Consider the following 16,336-nt stretch of genomic DNA (forward strand, 5'->3'; position numbering starts at 1 on the left):
CACAAGCTAGGGTTTTAAAACGACCTAAATATTTTAAATTATAATTATCAACCCATAGCTTGTAACCTTTATTTGACAAGGGAAAGATCAGATCCCACACAATGTTGCCACTTTTCCCAATAGAATTAGGGGAACTGGTGGGCCAAGAAGGCTGTCCTTCCCTTGATGAATCCATAATTCTCATGTATAACCAGTGCTGGATTCTCATAATTTATAAAAAAAAAATGTTATGCCATGTTGCGACTACATCAATGGGATATATTTTTATGAAAAGCAGTCTACCTTTTAAAAATATATAAGGCATTCGTCAATACAAATGTTTTAAAGATGATATAGGGCTATCCCCGAACAAAAAATAAATAAATTCTGAATAGTACTAATCAGATTGATCACAGGGTTAATACTGTGATCACCAGCACTGAAAGGGTTAAAAAAAATTCGTTTTTTTTTTTACTTTTAACAGTTTAGCAATGATCTTTTGCCTCACATCAATGTCTCCGCTAATGTTTCAAATAATTGGCTGAGGCATTGTAACCGTTATCACAATGACGGGCTGTTATAGCATTCACGTGCTGCAGATTGCCATCATTGGCTGCTGGGAGACTGCTTGAGTTGCCAGGTAGACACGCAGATGGTGATTGGCAGCTTGGGTAAGAAGGTGGACCGGAGGGAGGGCTAAAATGACCGGGCGTTCTATGCGCCCAGCTGCGTTTTAATCCATAGCACGCCCGCAGGGCCGGTGCAAGGATTTTTGCCGCCCTAGGCAAAAGTAAAGTTTGCCTCGCCCACCCCATGTGACATCACAATGCCCCACCCAGATGATCTGCCATGTTAACTAACACCAGTGCTGCAGTGCCGCCGTGTTTACATTAAAAGGCCTGCAGGGACAGGCTATAGACACCAGAACCACTACACTATAGTGTTTCTTTAATGTGAGGTAAATTAGAGATTAGTTCCACGAATAATATACTGGATTGCCTACTTACAACCAGATGAGGATGATGATGGGCTCTAGCTGCAGTCTGGCTCCACTGGTCTGGTGTAGAACAGGCTCTCTGGAGGCTGTTTGTAACTGTGGTCACAAAAATCAATGTTCTGGGAGAACGGGAAGCAGCTCCATTTTTGGGGGGCCCTTTACACAGCTCAAGGTCTGGGTCCCAGGGTCCACCTTCATGTTCCACCAATGAGTTTGTTCACAGGGGGTGGAGTGTGTAGGGGATGTCCTGATATGTGTGTAAGGAATGCATTGTGTGAATCTGTGTTTGTATGTGTAAGGGCTGCAAGGTATGTTTCTGTGTATGTACGGGATGCAGTGTGTGCGTCTGTAAGGGGTGCATTGAGTGTGTGTAAGGAATACATTGTGTGTTTCTGTGTGTGCAAGGGATGCATTGTGTGTAAGGGTTGCATTGCTTGTGTGTGTGTGTAATGCATTGTGTGTTTTTCTGTGTGTAAGGGGTGCATTGTGTGTGTGTGTGATGGGTGTCAATCTCTCCCCACTCCCTTGTCACTCTCTTCTCCCCCCCTCCTTTGTCACTCTCTTCTCCCCCTTGTCCCTCTCTTCTCCCCCCTCCCTTGTCCCTCTCTTCTCCCCCCTCCCTTGTCCCTCTCTTCTCCCCCCTCCCTTGTCACTCTCTTCTCCCCCCTCCCTTGTCACTCTCTTCTCCCCCCTCCCTTGTCACTCTCTTCTCCCCCGTTGTCACTCTCTTCTCCCCTGTTGTCACTCTCTTCTCCCCTCCCCACTCTCATTCTCCCTCCCTCCCCCATCAATTCCCCTCCCTGTCAATTTCTTTTCCCCCCTGTCAATTTATTCCCCCCCTTTCATTTTATTTCCCCCCCTTTCAATTTATCCCCCCACCCTCCCTGTCAATTTATTCCCCCCTTTCAATTCCCCCATGCCTTTTAATTTATACCCCCCTTTCAATTCATCCCCCCACCCTCCCTGTCAAATTATCCCCCCTTTCAATTCCCCCCTTCCCTTTCAATTTATCCCCCCGTTCAATTCCCCCTTACCCTTTCAATTTACCCCCCTTTTAATTCTCCCCCTTCCCTTTCAATTTATGCCCCCCCTTTCGATTCCCCCCTCCCTTTCAATTTATCCCCCCCTTTCAATACCCCCCTCCCTTTCAATTTATCCCCCCCTCCCTTTCAATTCCGCCCTCCCTTTCAATTCCCCCCACTCCCTTTCAATTTATCCCCCCTCCCTTTCAATTCCCTCCCCCATCCCTTTCAAATCCCCCCCCTTTCAATTTATCTCCCCCCCCCCCCCCCACCTCTATTGCAGCGTGACCGAGCTCTGTATGGTCCGCGGGTACAGGGAGCTTTTGTTTCCTGTACCCGGCCGGACTAAAAGGAAGTGCACACTTCCTGTTAGTCCGGCCGGGTACAGGTGACCGATGCTCCCTGTACCCGCGGACCATACAGGGCTCGGCCACGCTACAGTGAGGAAGTGACAGGAGGGAGCGCTGAGCGCTTCCCTCCTGTCAGCCCCTCTCCTCATGGACGCACCAGCCCGGGCAAAGCTGCAGCCGCCTGAGGCTCTCTGCGGAGCGCTCGGGCGGCTGCAGCATGAGGGGGGCCGGCGCTCCTGGCGGCGCCCCTTGCCAAGGCTGCCTAGTCCGCCTTACAGGTAGCGCCGGCCCTGCACGCCCGCTGTCCTTAAGAGATCACATTTACTTTTGCTGCAAAACATGATGTATAGATTGTGTACACTAGAGGTCACTCTTGACTCTCTCAATGGATAATCTCAGTACTTAAAAGTTGATGCCACCATATCTATATCAGTAGCAATAAAATAAACCAGGTTTTTCACTAAAGTGAGAGGTGTTGGGAATTCAAAGCAAATTTCACATTTTTAGACCAAATTGTTGAACTGGAAACTTGAAATTTACTTTGAATACTTTACAATTCTCACTTTAGTAAATATGACTGCAAGTAAAAGGTAAAGACAATTTTTTCCACATTCGTTTGTTCTCCCCCTCCCCCCAGTATCCTGTTGTGGTCGGTACATATGGAAGAAAGATATCTTCATGATTTCTAAATAAATTTACATAAATACATTTATTCATACAAAGTTATTTTTAGATATCTCAGTTAATTTTGTGAACAAGCATTTAACCCAAGACTCAGATATGTATATACAGGTAAACGGTTTTCTAAAAAGACTCATTACTTTTGTACTTATACCTATTTTTATCCTCATGTGTTTTTATTTTAATTTTTTAGTCCCCATTAGTAAAATCTCCCAAGTTTGGAAACCAAATTAAATAAAAACGCCAGATGTCTGACACTTTTCAAACTAAATAAAGCTTCAGTCAAATGCCTCTGTTTTTACTTATCTATTATACAGTAGCATGTGCAGGATTTTCAAAGTGTGAATTTGAATGTGTCAAAAACAAAATACATGATACATACTAGTATTCAACAGTAAGAAGAACATACTATATTGGTGGAGTCCCATTATTACCATCTGCACACCTGCATCACTGTGGACCTATGTTTAAGCTGGTACACCCAGTGCTGTTTTTAATCTTCATTTAAAGGGACACTATAGTCACCAGAACAACTACAACCTACACTATAGGATCAAGAATACATGTTTGTGTTCCTGATACTATAGTGCTCCTTTAAGGCCAGAGTACCTACGCTAAAAGCATGGCTAAATTAGAGAATAATGACCTTAAATTGGAAATTCACTTTAAAATTTAGTTTTTGTGAATAAAACTGTCAGTCTTCTACAAGTTTAACCCATCTGTTAATTTGCTGCAGTAGAAGACCTATAACTATACCATAACCCACCGCTTGTGAGAACAGTCCTTAAGTGCTCACATTTGGTCTTTCATCAAAAATATATACATCAACTTCTGTTTGTGGATTGTTTGTTTTTTGTCGGATACATAATCACCATTTCACAAATAGGATATAGGATATTCTGGACAATTGGCGAAGAGTGATTAATCAGGTGTGGTCGTGTTTTTTGTTTTTGTCAGTCTGTCATGGAACTAAGAATACAATAGGGCAGAGATTCCCAATTAATTTTTCCTGTGGAACCCTTTGACATAGTGTAACAACATCGTGACTCCTCTCCTCCCCCAGAAAAAATACATTTTCGCTGTTTTTTGTATGTGCCGTTGTGTGTCTGTGTGTATCTGTGTTTGTATGTGCCAGTGTGTGTGTATCTGTGTGTTAATGCGTATCTGTGTGTATGTATCTGGCAAACAGATACACACACCTTGACACACAGTTGCAGTGTGTATTTGTGTGTGTGTATGTATCTATCTGTGTTTGTATGTGCCAGTGTGTATGAATCTGACACAGATACACATATACTGGCACACAGATACACACACTGACACAGATGCACACCCCTTGACACACAGTGTGTATGTATCTGTTTGTATGTGCCAGTGTGTGTATCTGTATCTGACACACACACACACACACACTCAGATACACACACTTGCACCCACAGATACACACATTGTCATATACATACACTGACACACTCAGATATACACACACACTCTCAGATACACACAGTGACATATACACAAACCTTGACACACATACTCTTTGACAGACACACATACAAACACATATACACTATCACTGACACGCACACATACGCTGAGCATACGGTCCCTGGGGTCCAGTGGGGCTGCTGAGCGGCTGGCGTGTGGGCGGCGAGAGAGCAGTGATCTCTCTGCTCAGCTCCCTCGTGCACCTCTTAGTTGTTTAAAGTCATTGCTCCACGATATATATGTACACCCAACTGATGACAAATTCAGTCCCATTCTTACCATATGCAACCCTTCTCAACTGAGACCTGTTATCGGTTGCCCTAGGATCAGCCAATTTTGTCTCCCCTCCCTCCCCCCACTTTTACATATGGACTGATTTATTTTATTACATTGGTAAAAATATAAAAATGGAGGAAACGGCGCTAGAGGAACAAAACTAGAAGGATGGAATAAGGAAGGGGTGGCAAACCTAAAATAGGGGTTCCTTCAATACCCTACTAACTAAGTAATACACAAGATAGAGAGATTAAAGGTTGCGGCAGGAAAAAGAAGCATATAAAAACACTGAGATAAATATATACTGAACAAAATTTTAAATGCAACACTTTTGTTTCCCCCCCCCCCATTTTTCATAGGCTGAACTCAAAGATCTAAGACTTTTTCTATGTACACAAAAGGCCTATTTCTCTTAAATATTGTTCACAAATCTGTCTAAATTTGTGTTAGTGAGCACTTCTCCTTTGCCGAGATAATCCACAGGTGTGGCTTATCAAGATGCTGATTAGACACCATGATTATTGCAAAGGTGTACCTTAGGCTGGCCACAATAAAAGGCCACTCTAAAATGTCTAAAATTTGCAGTTTTATCACACAGCACAATGCCACAGATGTCGCAAGTTTTGAAGGAGCATGCAATTGGCATGCTGACTGCAAGTATGTCCACCAGAGCTGTTGCTTGTGAATTGAATGTTCATTTCTCTACCATAAGCCGTCTCCAAAGGTGTTTCAGAGAATTTGGCAGTACATCCAACCGGCCTCACAACCGCAGACCACGTGTAACCACACCAGCCCAGGACCTCCATATCCAGCATCTTCACCTCCAAGATTGTCTGAGACCAGCCACCCGGACAGCTGCTGCAACAATCTGTTTGCATATGTTACGGACAACGAACACAGGTGCATTTTACTGATGGCATTTTGAATGCACAGAGATACTGTGACGAGACCCTGAGGCCCATTGTTGTGCCGGTCATCGAAGACCATCATCCCATGTTGCAGCATTATGATGCACAGCCCCATGTTGCAAGGATCTGTACACAATTCCTGGAAGCTGAAAACATCCCAGTTCATGCATGGCCAGCATACTCACCAGACATGTCACCCATTGAGCATGTTTGGGATGCTCAGGATCGGTGTATACGACAGCATGTTCCAGGTCCTGCCCATATCCAGCAACTTCGCACAGTCATTGAAGAGGAGTGGACCAACATTCCACAGGACACAATCAACTGCGTGAGGCAAATGGTGGTCACACGAGATACTGACTGGTTTTCAGACCCCCCTGAATGTCCCCAATACAGTAAAACTGCACATTTTAGAGTGGCCTTTTATTGTGTCCAGTCTAAGGTCTTAGATCTTTGAGTTCAGCTCATTAAAATGGGGGCAAAAACAAAAGTGTTGCGTTTATAATTTTGTTGAGTGTATATACACACAAGTCCGATACATTGGCCAAGGTTGGTGTTCACGGGTGAACAGCACAAAAGTAAGTCCTAGTGGGAATCCTTGCCAATGGGTAATTCCACAGTCTTAAGGGAAATGTCCTTTTGTAGGAACCGAGTAATAGATAGTTCTTGGAATCTATATGTGGGAAAAAGAAGAAAACAACATAATAGTGCATTAAATCCTATACAAAGTGGTGTATTTTAAAATGTCGGGTCTAATGTAGTCCTACTCACATGTAGTAGAGCTAAAAATGAGCTCTAGTATGAATGGCATACAGCGGTACAATTCCAACTTAAAGGATACGTGAAGAGTTGTTGACCATAAACGGGTTAGAAAGAAACAACAAATAGTGCTCACTGTTTAGAAGAAAATAGGAGTATAAATATCAAAAAATATTTACTCACATTGGTTTGAGCAGGTAGACTGCTTAATGAATCAGGCCTAAGTGGTATAATATCCCACCTTGGATTTCTTTGAAATAATTCTCTACTGGAATAATACAATTTAGGTTCCAGGCAGTAATAACAATAGAATAAATAAAATAGTAGCAAAAAAAAGTAAAATGGCACAATCAAATAATTTAAAAGTAGCCAAAATACCTTTATTATAACACAATATTAAAATATTGTAACACCCACCTGGGGATTCGTGGAGCTGATGGAACCCAATTGCAGCGGAACAGCACTCCTTTACTATCACGACCCTTAGGAGCACCTGGAAGTGGAGACAGGGTCCCAAAGGGTCTGTGGTGGCGTGGAGGCCTTTAATGAATGGAAGAATTCCAGGAAGCAGGAGCAGGAAAAGTAAACGAAAATTGCAGTCAGGCAGCAGGCAGAAGTAGTCGATCAATCTGGAGTTAGGTCAGGAAGCAGGCAGGAGCAATCATCCAGGGAAACATGGCTCAGGAACCAGGAACATAAGCTAGAAATTAGGGCAATAGGCAGGTATAAAACGATAAGCAAAATAACCAAGCACTGACTGGAAGGTGTGCTGGGTTTAAATAGGTGGCTGGGATCACATGACCGGCCACCTCCCACCAGTAGGTGGAGCACACAGGGGTTTTATAAAGAGGTCAGGGACTCGGCCCCATCTTGTTTTACACCATAGTTCCTGACCTGTTCCTCCCCTATGGATCTGCAGCTCTCCTCCTCCCTGTGCAGAACGGCGGGTCCGCATGGCGGCCGCCATCTTGCCGTAACGGCGTGCTCACCGTGGACCTCGGTGGTGAGAGGAATAGAAGAAGCCGCCGCAAACCCGGGAGGGGGTCTCCAGGAGCGGCGAGTACCGCAATACTGCCACGAGGGCGGCGCGGGTGCCCAGGGGCAGGTGAGTACCCGGCCACGCCGTGACAAATATCCACAACGCGTTTCACCTTTTGGGCTTTCTCAAGTGGAGATGAAAAAGAACATGAATGCACTTCATTGCACATTAAATATGAACTCTGTGTTTGCTTCAAGAAGGATTACATTGTATGAAAGTGTGACACAAAGAGAGCTGAGCTGAAGTAAGCCTATCTGTGAGTTTAGCTACAACATGAATCATTGTAGCAGCATCTTTACCACTATAAAGAGGCCACATGGGTGAGAACTAGGCAGTATCCCACACATTTAACCTGCTTAAAAAAATACGTTATGAAATCTGTAAAATAGCTTCAGCCTATAAATGTATATCTAACAGATAATCTAACCAGTGTCATCCTGAAAATGCAGTGGAGTGTCCTTTTAAGCTAAAGTTGTTGTTTTGGTGACTTTAATGTCCCTTTAATGCCTTATCTTTTTGCTATACCAGCAGACAGTTGTTTGATAGAAGACCTCTCACAATGTTTAAAAGGGCTCTTAAGGGTGTCAAAGTGTATCTAATAAAAGGAACTGGTGGGACAGATCTGCATACAACAGTGTGTGTGTTATTTTGTTTTTGTTTTTTTTATAAATATATGCAATAAATCTACTGCCTGGGGCTATAATAAATCCAATTATACTTCTGTTTTAAAGATGGCATTCTCCTTTTTCAAACTAAATTTGGTTAGACCCATTTGCTTTTGCCCATTCTCCTACTGGAATTTTTTTATTTTTTTTGTGAAATTACCTTTTGCACCTACTCACTCTGAGAGCATCATGGCACACCGACCCGGCACTGCAATGGCTGTTTGAGGGATTTCTAATCTCCCATGCATTTAGCTTGCAATTTGAGCATTCGTTTTTGAGGGATTGCCAAGCAAGCTTTCGGCAGTGAAGGGGTTACATTTAAATAATTTAAAAAATATATATATATATATATATATAATATGTTAATGATTTATTTGCTTTTTATTCAGGTTCCCAAATCTTTACGGTGTTGCTCTGGACAGCACTCAGCATTGCCATGCTTATTATAGGTAAGAAAATTATCTTGATAACGCTGTTTACCCTATGTTATCCGCGTTCTAAAACTATTTCAGTAATAGTTACATTTCATCCTTCTTCTCCGCAGGTTCTATGCATGTGGACAACTGTCCAGCTGAGCCAAATATCCCGATATACCTGATAGTGGCTGGTGTCTTTCATTTGTTGGGCTTTGCTCTCAGCCCATTAAAATTTGTTGCTGAAAAAGTGGCATATGCAATAGGGGGTGTTATAGGACTTTTCTCTTTCTGCTGGTTCATTGCAGGTAAATCAGATTCTATTTTGTAGCAGATCTATATCAAATTTATCAGTATAATTGACAAAATACTAACTTCTACTTATGGTTGAAACATTTTTGTTTTGTGTGTGATGCTGTATATTAAATGTTGGGTGTTTTTTTTGTTCTATTTTTTTTATTTTATTTTATATCTTTGTAATTATGACATCTGCCTCCATCCACTTTGCCGTTACTACATGCCCATGTTTTGTCCACAGATACATTTGGAGAGACTATATCTCACTCATCCTTTTCTTCATTTTATCTTTTGGTTTTATGCTTTTACTTTCCTCCTCCTTCCTTTGAACACAAGTATATATCCTTGTCCTTCCTAGCATATTTATGAAACACTGTAAAGAATAGCAATAAAGCCAAGACAGAAACGAATTGAGCTATCAATAGTGAGAGTGTTGCTCCCTAGAAGACAGCCCCTGGTTAATTCTAAACTAAATATAAGGAGATGCTGGAATAGAGTAAAAGGTAAATACTGGTTGAGACCGTGTTCTTATTGGTCTGTTCATGGTAATTACTAATCTTTTCTAGCTTTCAATTCTGCTTCTGTCTATTTCAAATCATGCAGGACTTGTGATATAATTGAAGACGGTTCTAAGTTCTGACCCACGTTTTTGGATTAATTCTGTTAATGAAGATGTAGTGTACCAATTAAAAAAATGGGCAATAGATGTCAGAGTACCAAGTGTAGCATAACAACATCGAACGCTATTCTGATCCACAGATTTTGATAAGTTCTCTTATTATAATAAATTTTTAGCCTGCTGTGTCATCTTGAGTTTTTGATTTGTATCCCCCAAAAGTCAATTTCATTTCCACGGCCAATTTTTTTTTTTTTTTTTTTACACCAATACATTACATACATCAATGTCTAATAATAGGAAGGATAAGAATAGTAATTTAGTTTTATTTACCTTTTTTTTTTTTGTACACCTCAGCATTTCATTGTTTTTTGTTCTGGCAATGAAACTAGAATAATATAGCAGTGGTTGGTTGAGTGAAGAGAGAATGGGGAGAAGAGATGAGCGTTTTAAATCTGGTGATTCATTATTGGCTTATAGATTTTCTTTTGAGTTCTAAGCCAAAGTGCAAACTCTGAAAAAGTCAACATAGAATCCAAACAATGTTTTGTTGACTTACTGGATGCACATGCCACCCATTACATGTACTCCCACATGGCAGGTACATACAGCAATCTCCAGGCATACATTTTTGCTTGCATATCCATTTCTGGAGCTTTGAGCTGAAGCCTTTACTGTGGGGCTCTTTAGTGGAGGTCCAGGCTTGTGAGTACTTAACTTCCACAACATTTATATATATTATGTACTGGCTATATTGCACTATATTATTTTGTCTCTTTTAGATGCATCAGAACATGTGATCCACCTATTGTATGTATTGTGTTTGTTAATCCTTTAAAGTGGTATAAGGGGTTTCCACTCAGGTGGCTTGTAGTGTTTTCTGCTACCACACTTATTCACGCTTATCCATTCACTGTATGTTTCACCCTCTCAAAAAGAACAATATTTATCTCCTACAGAAGCATGCCGGAGTGCTTTAAATTAGCACCCATACATGTTAAAGCGGCACTGTCATGCCGAACTTACCTTTCCTCAATCTCTTCCTCTTCTCCCCCTCTCTCGGGATCTGTTATTCTTTTCTTCCTGTCTTCTTTAGTTTTCTTTAAAATCATAAGACAAAGTAGGGACTCTTTGCCTTATGGAGGATTCCTCCGCTTGACCAGCTCTGACCAGCGGAGGAGCAAAGTGTGCTTCATTTCTGCTGGTCAGAGCAATTTTCCCATGATCCCTAGCTTTCCTCCCTGTTCCCACAATGCTTCCTGTCAGTATTGCCGAACGTCCTGTCACTTAGACAGAACGCCGGCAAAACTGCCGAATTGCATCCTAACAGAATGAGAAGAGTTTCTCCATTGGTGTTAGGAAGCAATTCGGTACTTTGTTCATATCGGAATTTCATTCTAATGAATGAAACTCCGATCCTATTCATTGCCGCGGCTGCATCTTGCAGCCGCTTAGTAGATAACGCTGTGTAAAATGACACAGAGCACTGTGATTGGGTGGCTTTCAAGCCATCCAATCACAGTGCTCTGTGTCATTTTACACAGCGTGGGAAAATTCCAAAGAACTTTCCCACGCTTGTAAAATGACACAGAGCACTGTGATTGGATGTCTTGAAATCCATCCAATCACAGTGCTCTGTGTCATTTTGCACAGCGTGGGAAAATTCAAAAGAACTTTCCCACGCTTGTAAAATGACACAGAGCACTGTGATTGGATGGCTTGAAAGCCACCCAATCACAGTGCTCTGTGTCATTTTACACAGCGTGGGAAAGTTCTTTTGAATTTTCCCACGCTGTGCAAAATGACACAGAGCACTGTGATTGGATGGATTTCAAGCCACCCAATCATAGTGCTCTGTGTCATTTTACACAGCGTGGGAAAGTACTTTGGAATTTTCCCACGCTGTGTAAAATGACACAGAGCACTCTGATTGGCTTAAACCCACCAATCAGAGTGTTCTTAGCCTAATTGCAGGGCGGGGCAAGGCTTTATAAGCCTTCCCCCGCCCTGCGGAGCTCAGTCTGCGCGGAGCCTTCCATGGGTGAAGATGGATTATTTTTTTTTGCGCTCGGGTTTTTTCTTTTTCGTCAGTTTTTTTTTTTGCGCTCAGGTTTTTTATTTTATTTTTAGTTCGACGGGTATGATGGATTTTTATTTGGCCTTTTTGGGGGCTGAAGAAAGAAGATTTTAGAAAAAAGAAGACGTCAAATGGTAAGTTTAATTTTTTTTTTACAGGTTAGTTATTTGATTCCCCCTCACTATTTTTAGGGTGAGGGGGGTAGGTAGGGGATAGTTTTTTTTTTTTTTGGGGGGGGATGACTAGGGGCTTGGGACCCCTAGTCACCTTGATTGGGGGGGGTTCATTTAGGGCCCCCACCCACCGCTGGGGGCCAGGGGGAGAGGACAGTTGCCCCCCCCCCTTATTGTTTTATTAGGGCCCCCACCAACCGCTGAGGGGTGGGGGCCGGGGGGGAGGACAGTAGGTCCCCCCCTTATTGTTTTATTAGGGCCCCCACCCACCGCACAGGGGTGGGGGCCAGGGGGGGAGGACAGTAGGTCCCCCCTTATTGTTTTATTAGGGGCCCCCACCCACCGCTCAGAGGTGGGGGCCGGGGGGGAGGACAGTAGGCCCCCACCCTCATTACCATTATGGCCCCCACCCGCCGCCCAGGGGTGGGGGCCGGGGGGGTGGACAGTAGGTCCCCCCCCTCATTACCATTATGGCCCCCACCCGCCACCCAGGGGTGGGGGCCGGGGGGGGAGGACAGTAGGTCCCCCCCTCATTACCATTATGGCCCCCACCTGCCGCCCAGGGGTGGGGGCCTGGGGGGAGGACAGTAGCACCCCCCTCATTACTATTATGGCCCCCACCCGCCGCCAAGGGGTGGGGGCCGGGGGGGGGGAGGACAGTAGGTCTCCCCCCCCTTATTACCATTTTTTTTATGTGGCTGCTAACTGTTTAGTGGAGATGCCCCTACTCGCGGTATAGCGAGTAGGGGCATTTGGGAGATTTTAATCTCCCTTATGCTATTATGGGGGTCATATTGACCCCCATAGAGTGAGGCGGGGACCTGGGGGGCTTATGAAGTGGTGGGGAGCACAGCTCCCTGCCGCTTCTGTCTTTACATATTACAAGGAGGGAGCTGCACGCCGGTAGCTCCCTCCTTGTGATAAACCGAACAAACAAACGAACACTGATATACGGTGTTTGTTTGTTCGTTTTATTTTTTCTATTCATTCATTCGTCTGTCTGATGAATGAATAGGTGAACTTCCCGTTTCCATGTCCAGGTGTTTCACTGGGCATGTGCGGGAATCTCAGTGCTATCTAGTGTGGGCAGATGACGTGTCCCTCAAGGACTTCACCTACCCACACAAAGATGGCGGCGCCCTGAATATAGATCGGGGCAGAAAATAAAGAATAAAATATAGGTAATGTGGGGGGCTTAGGGGCATTTGGGGGTGACTAGGGGGCCAATTGGATGTAGTGGAGGCGGGAGGGGGGTTAAAAAAAAAAACCGTGATTCAGCATGACAGTGCCGCTTTAAGCTAGTAAAACATGCAAGTACCAAATGCCAAGAGTATGACAATGCATTTGTCTATTTTTCAGGTAGTGTCTGGGTCTTTAGAATCTACCAGTATAATCCAAGAGCCTGCAATGATATGGTTTACAAATTTGCGTTTGGCATCTTGATCTTCGAGTACATCTTTCTAGCGGCTCTTGTTGCGGTAGCTTGCCTGTGCACATTGTGCGTAGGGTGTCTGGTAAGTGTGTACATATATACAATTGTGCATTCATTTTTGTTATGTTATTGTATTAATATTTGTCTCCTAACATGAAAAACTATTAATCGGTACATATATTAACTTATGGTTAAGCTAAGTAAAGTGCAATATAAAATATAAAAATACTTTTATTTGTGTGTGTATGTGTGTATATGTATATATATACACACACACACACACACACACACTAGAAAATGACTGATTACTCATCCAGTATGAACCTTCTTTTAGGGAAGACAAAACATGTTTATTAGTTGCATAAGTATTCACCTCCATTGCTATAAAACTCCTAAATAATTATCTACTGCAAGTAATCATAACTTCTGAAGACAATTGGTTGCAGCACATAATTATTTAGAATGGTATCTGCCATTGTTTACACATCATCTCAAAATAAATTCTCCTGTGTATGTGATTACTCAGATTATTATTATAATATATATTTTTTTTACAAAACCCAATCTAAATATTCTCCAAAGCTACTTTAAATCTACTTGGTTCAGTTAGTTGGTAGTTGCACTTGAAATTGATGAACATGTAAAACAAAAGTAGAAAAAGTCCAGAAGAGCTTTAGGCCCGCTTGTGTGTAACAACTTATTTTTTATGCACTCTCTCCTTCCCTCCCCCCTCCCCCCCCCCCCCCCCCCAGATAACCCTTGCAACCACTAGCTGTAATCCTAGAACCCAACTTCTACAAATCCGGGTTACTTTAAATAGTACATACTCCAAAATGTCATTCCGCCTCATCAAAAAACACTTCTAGGAGGACACAGCTGCGCAAGAAGAATGGCCACATGATTTCAGAGCTCTGCTGTTGGACACGCTTTGACAGGCTCATTTTGCACTTGCCCTGGCCCTTAGAAATGACTCAGAAATGACACTCTTCCACAGACCCCCTTGTCATCCTTCCGCAACTATTTGCAGACCTTGGCTTCACTCTGTTGTGAGAAAAAGGCTGCCAACATGGTACCTGTAGCAGAACCTAGGTAACCTGCTAAACTCTCCTCAGCCAGAATAGAACCTTCAGTGAATATAGCTCTGTTTTCCCCCAGTAACTAGAAGACATATAGTTCTGGAAGTACAACTGCTCTTATTGTACCGAATGCAGCCTTTTATACACAAATCCCCAACATTGGTGCATAGTGATCCACTGGTACTTTAACGGGATCTCTGGCGGCATGAGGTAGGGGAGTTCCCCTTGGCTTACAGGTAGCGATTGTCCCCTATGATGAACTGTAACTTCCCCGCCAAAGAGCGCTCTCATGGCGCATTCATAAAGTGGTGAAACCGTGATAGAATATGATTGGGCCAAGGTAATACTTGTGGCTGAGCCGGAGTTCTAGGGAAACACGGACAAGTCACGCTGAAGAGTTCGGGATACTCCAGCTCATGGTATCCGCTGACAACGGGGAAGAGAGAGGTGCTTGCTGGATCCATATAGAGGTGAGGGGGGAACACAGAGCCAGGGTAGTGTTATAGTCTTTTAGTGTGGGTTTAAACAACGTGCCCAATTTTCTAAAAAAATCAAACAAACAAAAACCACAAGTAAAATTAACCCAACCCGCGTAAGACTGTCAGGCAATCAGCTCAGCAATATGAGCAAAGTTGAATGGACTTTAAATCCTATATTGCCCACTGAATTCTGCTCTTGTGCTGTCCTATATTTTCACCTCTTTCTCAAGGGTCCTTTAGTATTCAACTGACCAAAAATGTAAACTGTATTATTTGTACATTTCCTTACTGACTATACACATGCATTTTAATATCATTGGGCACTTAGCTTTTGAAATATACTCCGGATCTAGTTTATTGCAGCTTGTTGTTTCCTCCTGCTGTCTTTATTCATGGAGGAGCTAGCTGTATTGCATAGCTCTGTCCAGCACAAAGGTAAGTAGCTCCCTTCTTCTTAGCCCGGCATCATTTCCTCTTTGGTCGTTATGTGGGGATCCGTAAAGCACCCAAAGTAGCATGCCATGTAGATTGAGCAGTCCCCTCAGCTCTTGGTCGGCTCCCTCAATCGCCCCCTCCGCCGCATTCCACGAGGACGCACGTTACATCACCCCCAAGACAGGTTTTGGCGCCCAGTCTGTTCAACTCATTGACTGAGGGACACCACTTTAATGAACATACTTGGTATCTTAGTTATACCCAATGAGGGGTGTGCCAGACCGCCAGTAGATCGCCGCCACAGACTCACTTTCTCAGTGTGAAATAGCTCTACCAAAGAGTAGAAGTGAATATAGCTGTTATAGCTGTCCCCCATACATTAATTGAGACTGAATGCTGGGAGTAGATCTGTTTATTTCAGTCAAGCACTCTCAATTTATACACAGACCCCCAGCATGGGGTCTCCATACAGAAATACAGCAAGCTCCACCCTGTGCCTGAGAGATAATTGAGGAAACTGTAACTCAATTATCTCTCCGGTACAGAAAAAATATAACAAATCTTACAACACCCCAAAAGTACTCCTCAAATACATGGAAACCCCTTAAGAGTCACATCCCCGGATAGCTCTGTTCTGAGCACCCAACATATCCAGGGTAAAGTTTTGACTGGCTGGCCACGAGGTAGAAGCCCAGAATAGTTCCAGGGAAATAGTGGCAACGGTCGGTCTCAGTTCGTGGGTTCTTGTGCAAAAACCATACAATATATCCAACTCATTGGCATTGTCTCCAGTGGCCCGGTTGAGCCATTCTAGTGGATTTTAGTCAGTGATGAGGGTGAAGGCTCGTCCTTAAAGATACAGTGTTTGTTTTTTCAGTGCCCACACTAGAGCCAAACACTCTTTTTCAATAGCTGTGAAGCTGACCTCTTGGTAGTAATTTCCGGCTCAGGTAGGCCACTGATGCTCTACCCTGTCCTAGCCGACTTGACTTAAAACTGCCCCCAGTCCAAACATGGAAGCTTCTGTATGGACTATAAAATGTTTGTAGAAGGTAAGACATGGGCATTGACAAGAGCTTGTTTCAAGGCTTGCAATGCTGTCTCGCATTCTGAGGACCACAGGACCTGCCTAGGTAGGTTCTTTTTGGTTAAGTCGGTCAATGGGTTGGCTATG

The 16,336-nt window shown here is 43.4% G+C and overlaps 1 protein-coding gene across 1 annotated transcript in view; it reads left to right on the top strand.

The window, feature by feature from the left end:
• LOC134579264 (transmembrane protein 272-like) overlaps nt 1–16,336 on the top strand; it is a 97,473-nt gene that overhangs the window by 61,994 nt on the left and 19,143 nt on the right. Inside the window, exons 3-5 of the mRNA XM_063438485.1 lie at nt 8,554–8,613; nt 8,709–8,885; nt 13,100–13,254. Of these exons, the coding sequence (XP_063294555.1) occupies nt 8,554–8,613; nt 8,709–8,885; nt 13,100–13,254 (392 nt within the window). The remainder of the gene's footprint in view (nt 1–8,553; nt 8,614–8,708; nt 8,886–13,099; nt 13,255–16,336) is intronic.

This window comes from Pelobates fuscus, chromosome 12 (assembly GCF_036172605.1).
Source record: "Pelobates fuscus isolate aPelFus1 chromosome 12, aPelFus1.pri, whole genome shotgun sequence".
Classification (NCBI taxonomy): domain Eukaryota; kingdom Metazoa; phylum Chordata; class Amphibia; order Anura; family Pelobatidae; genus Pelobates; species Pelobates fuscus.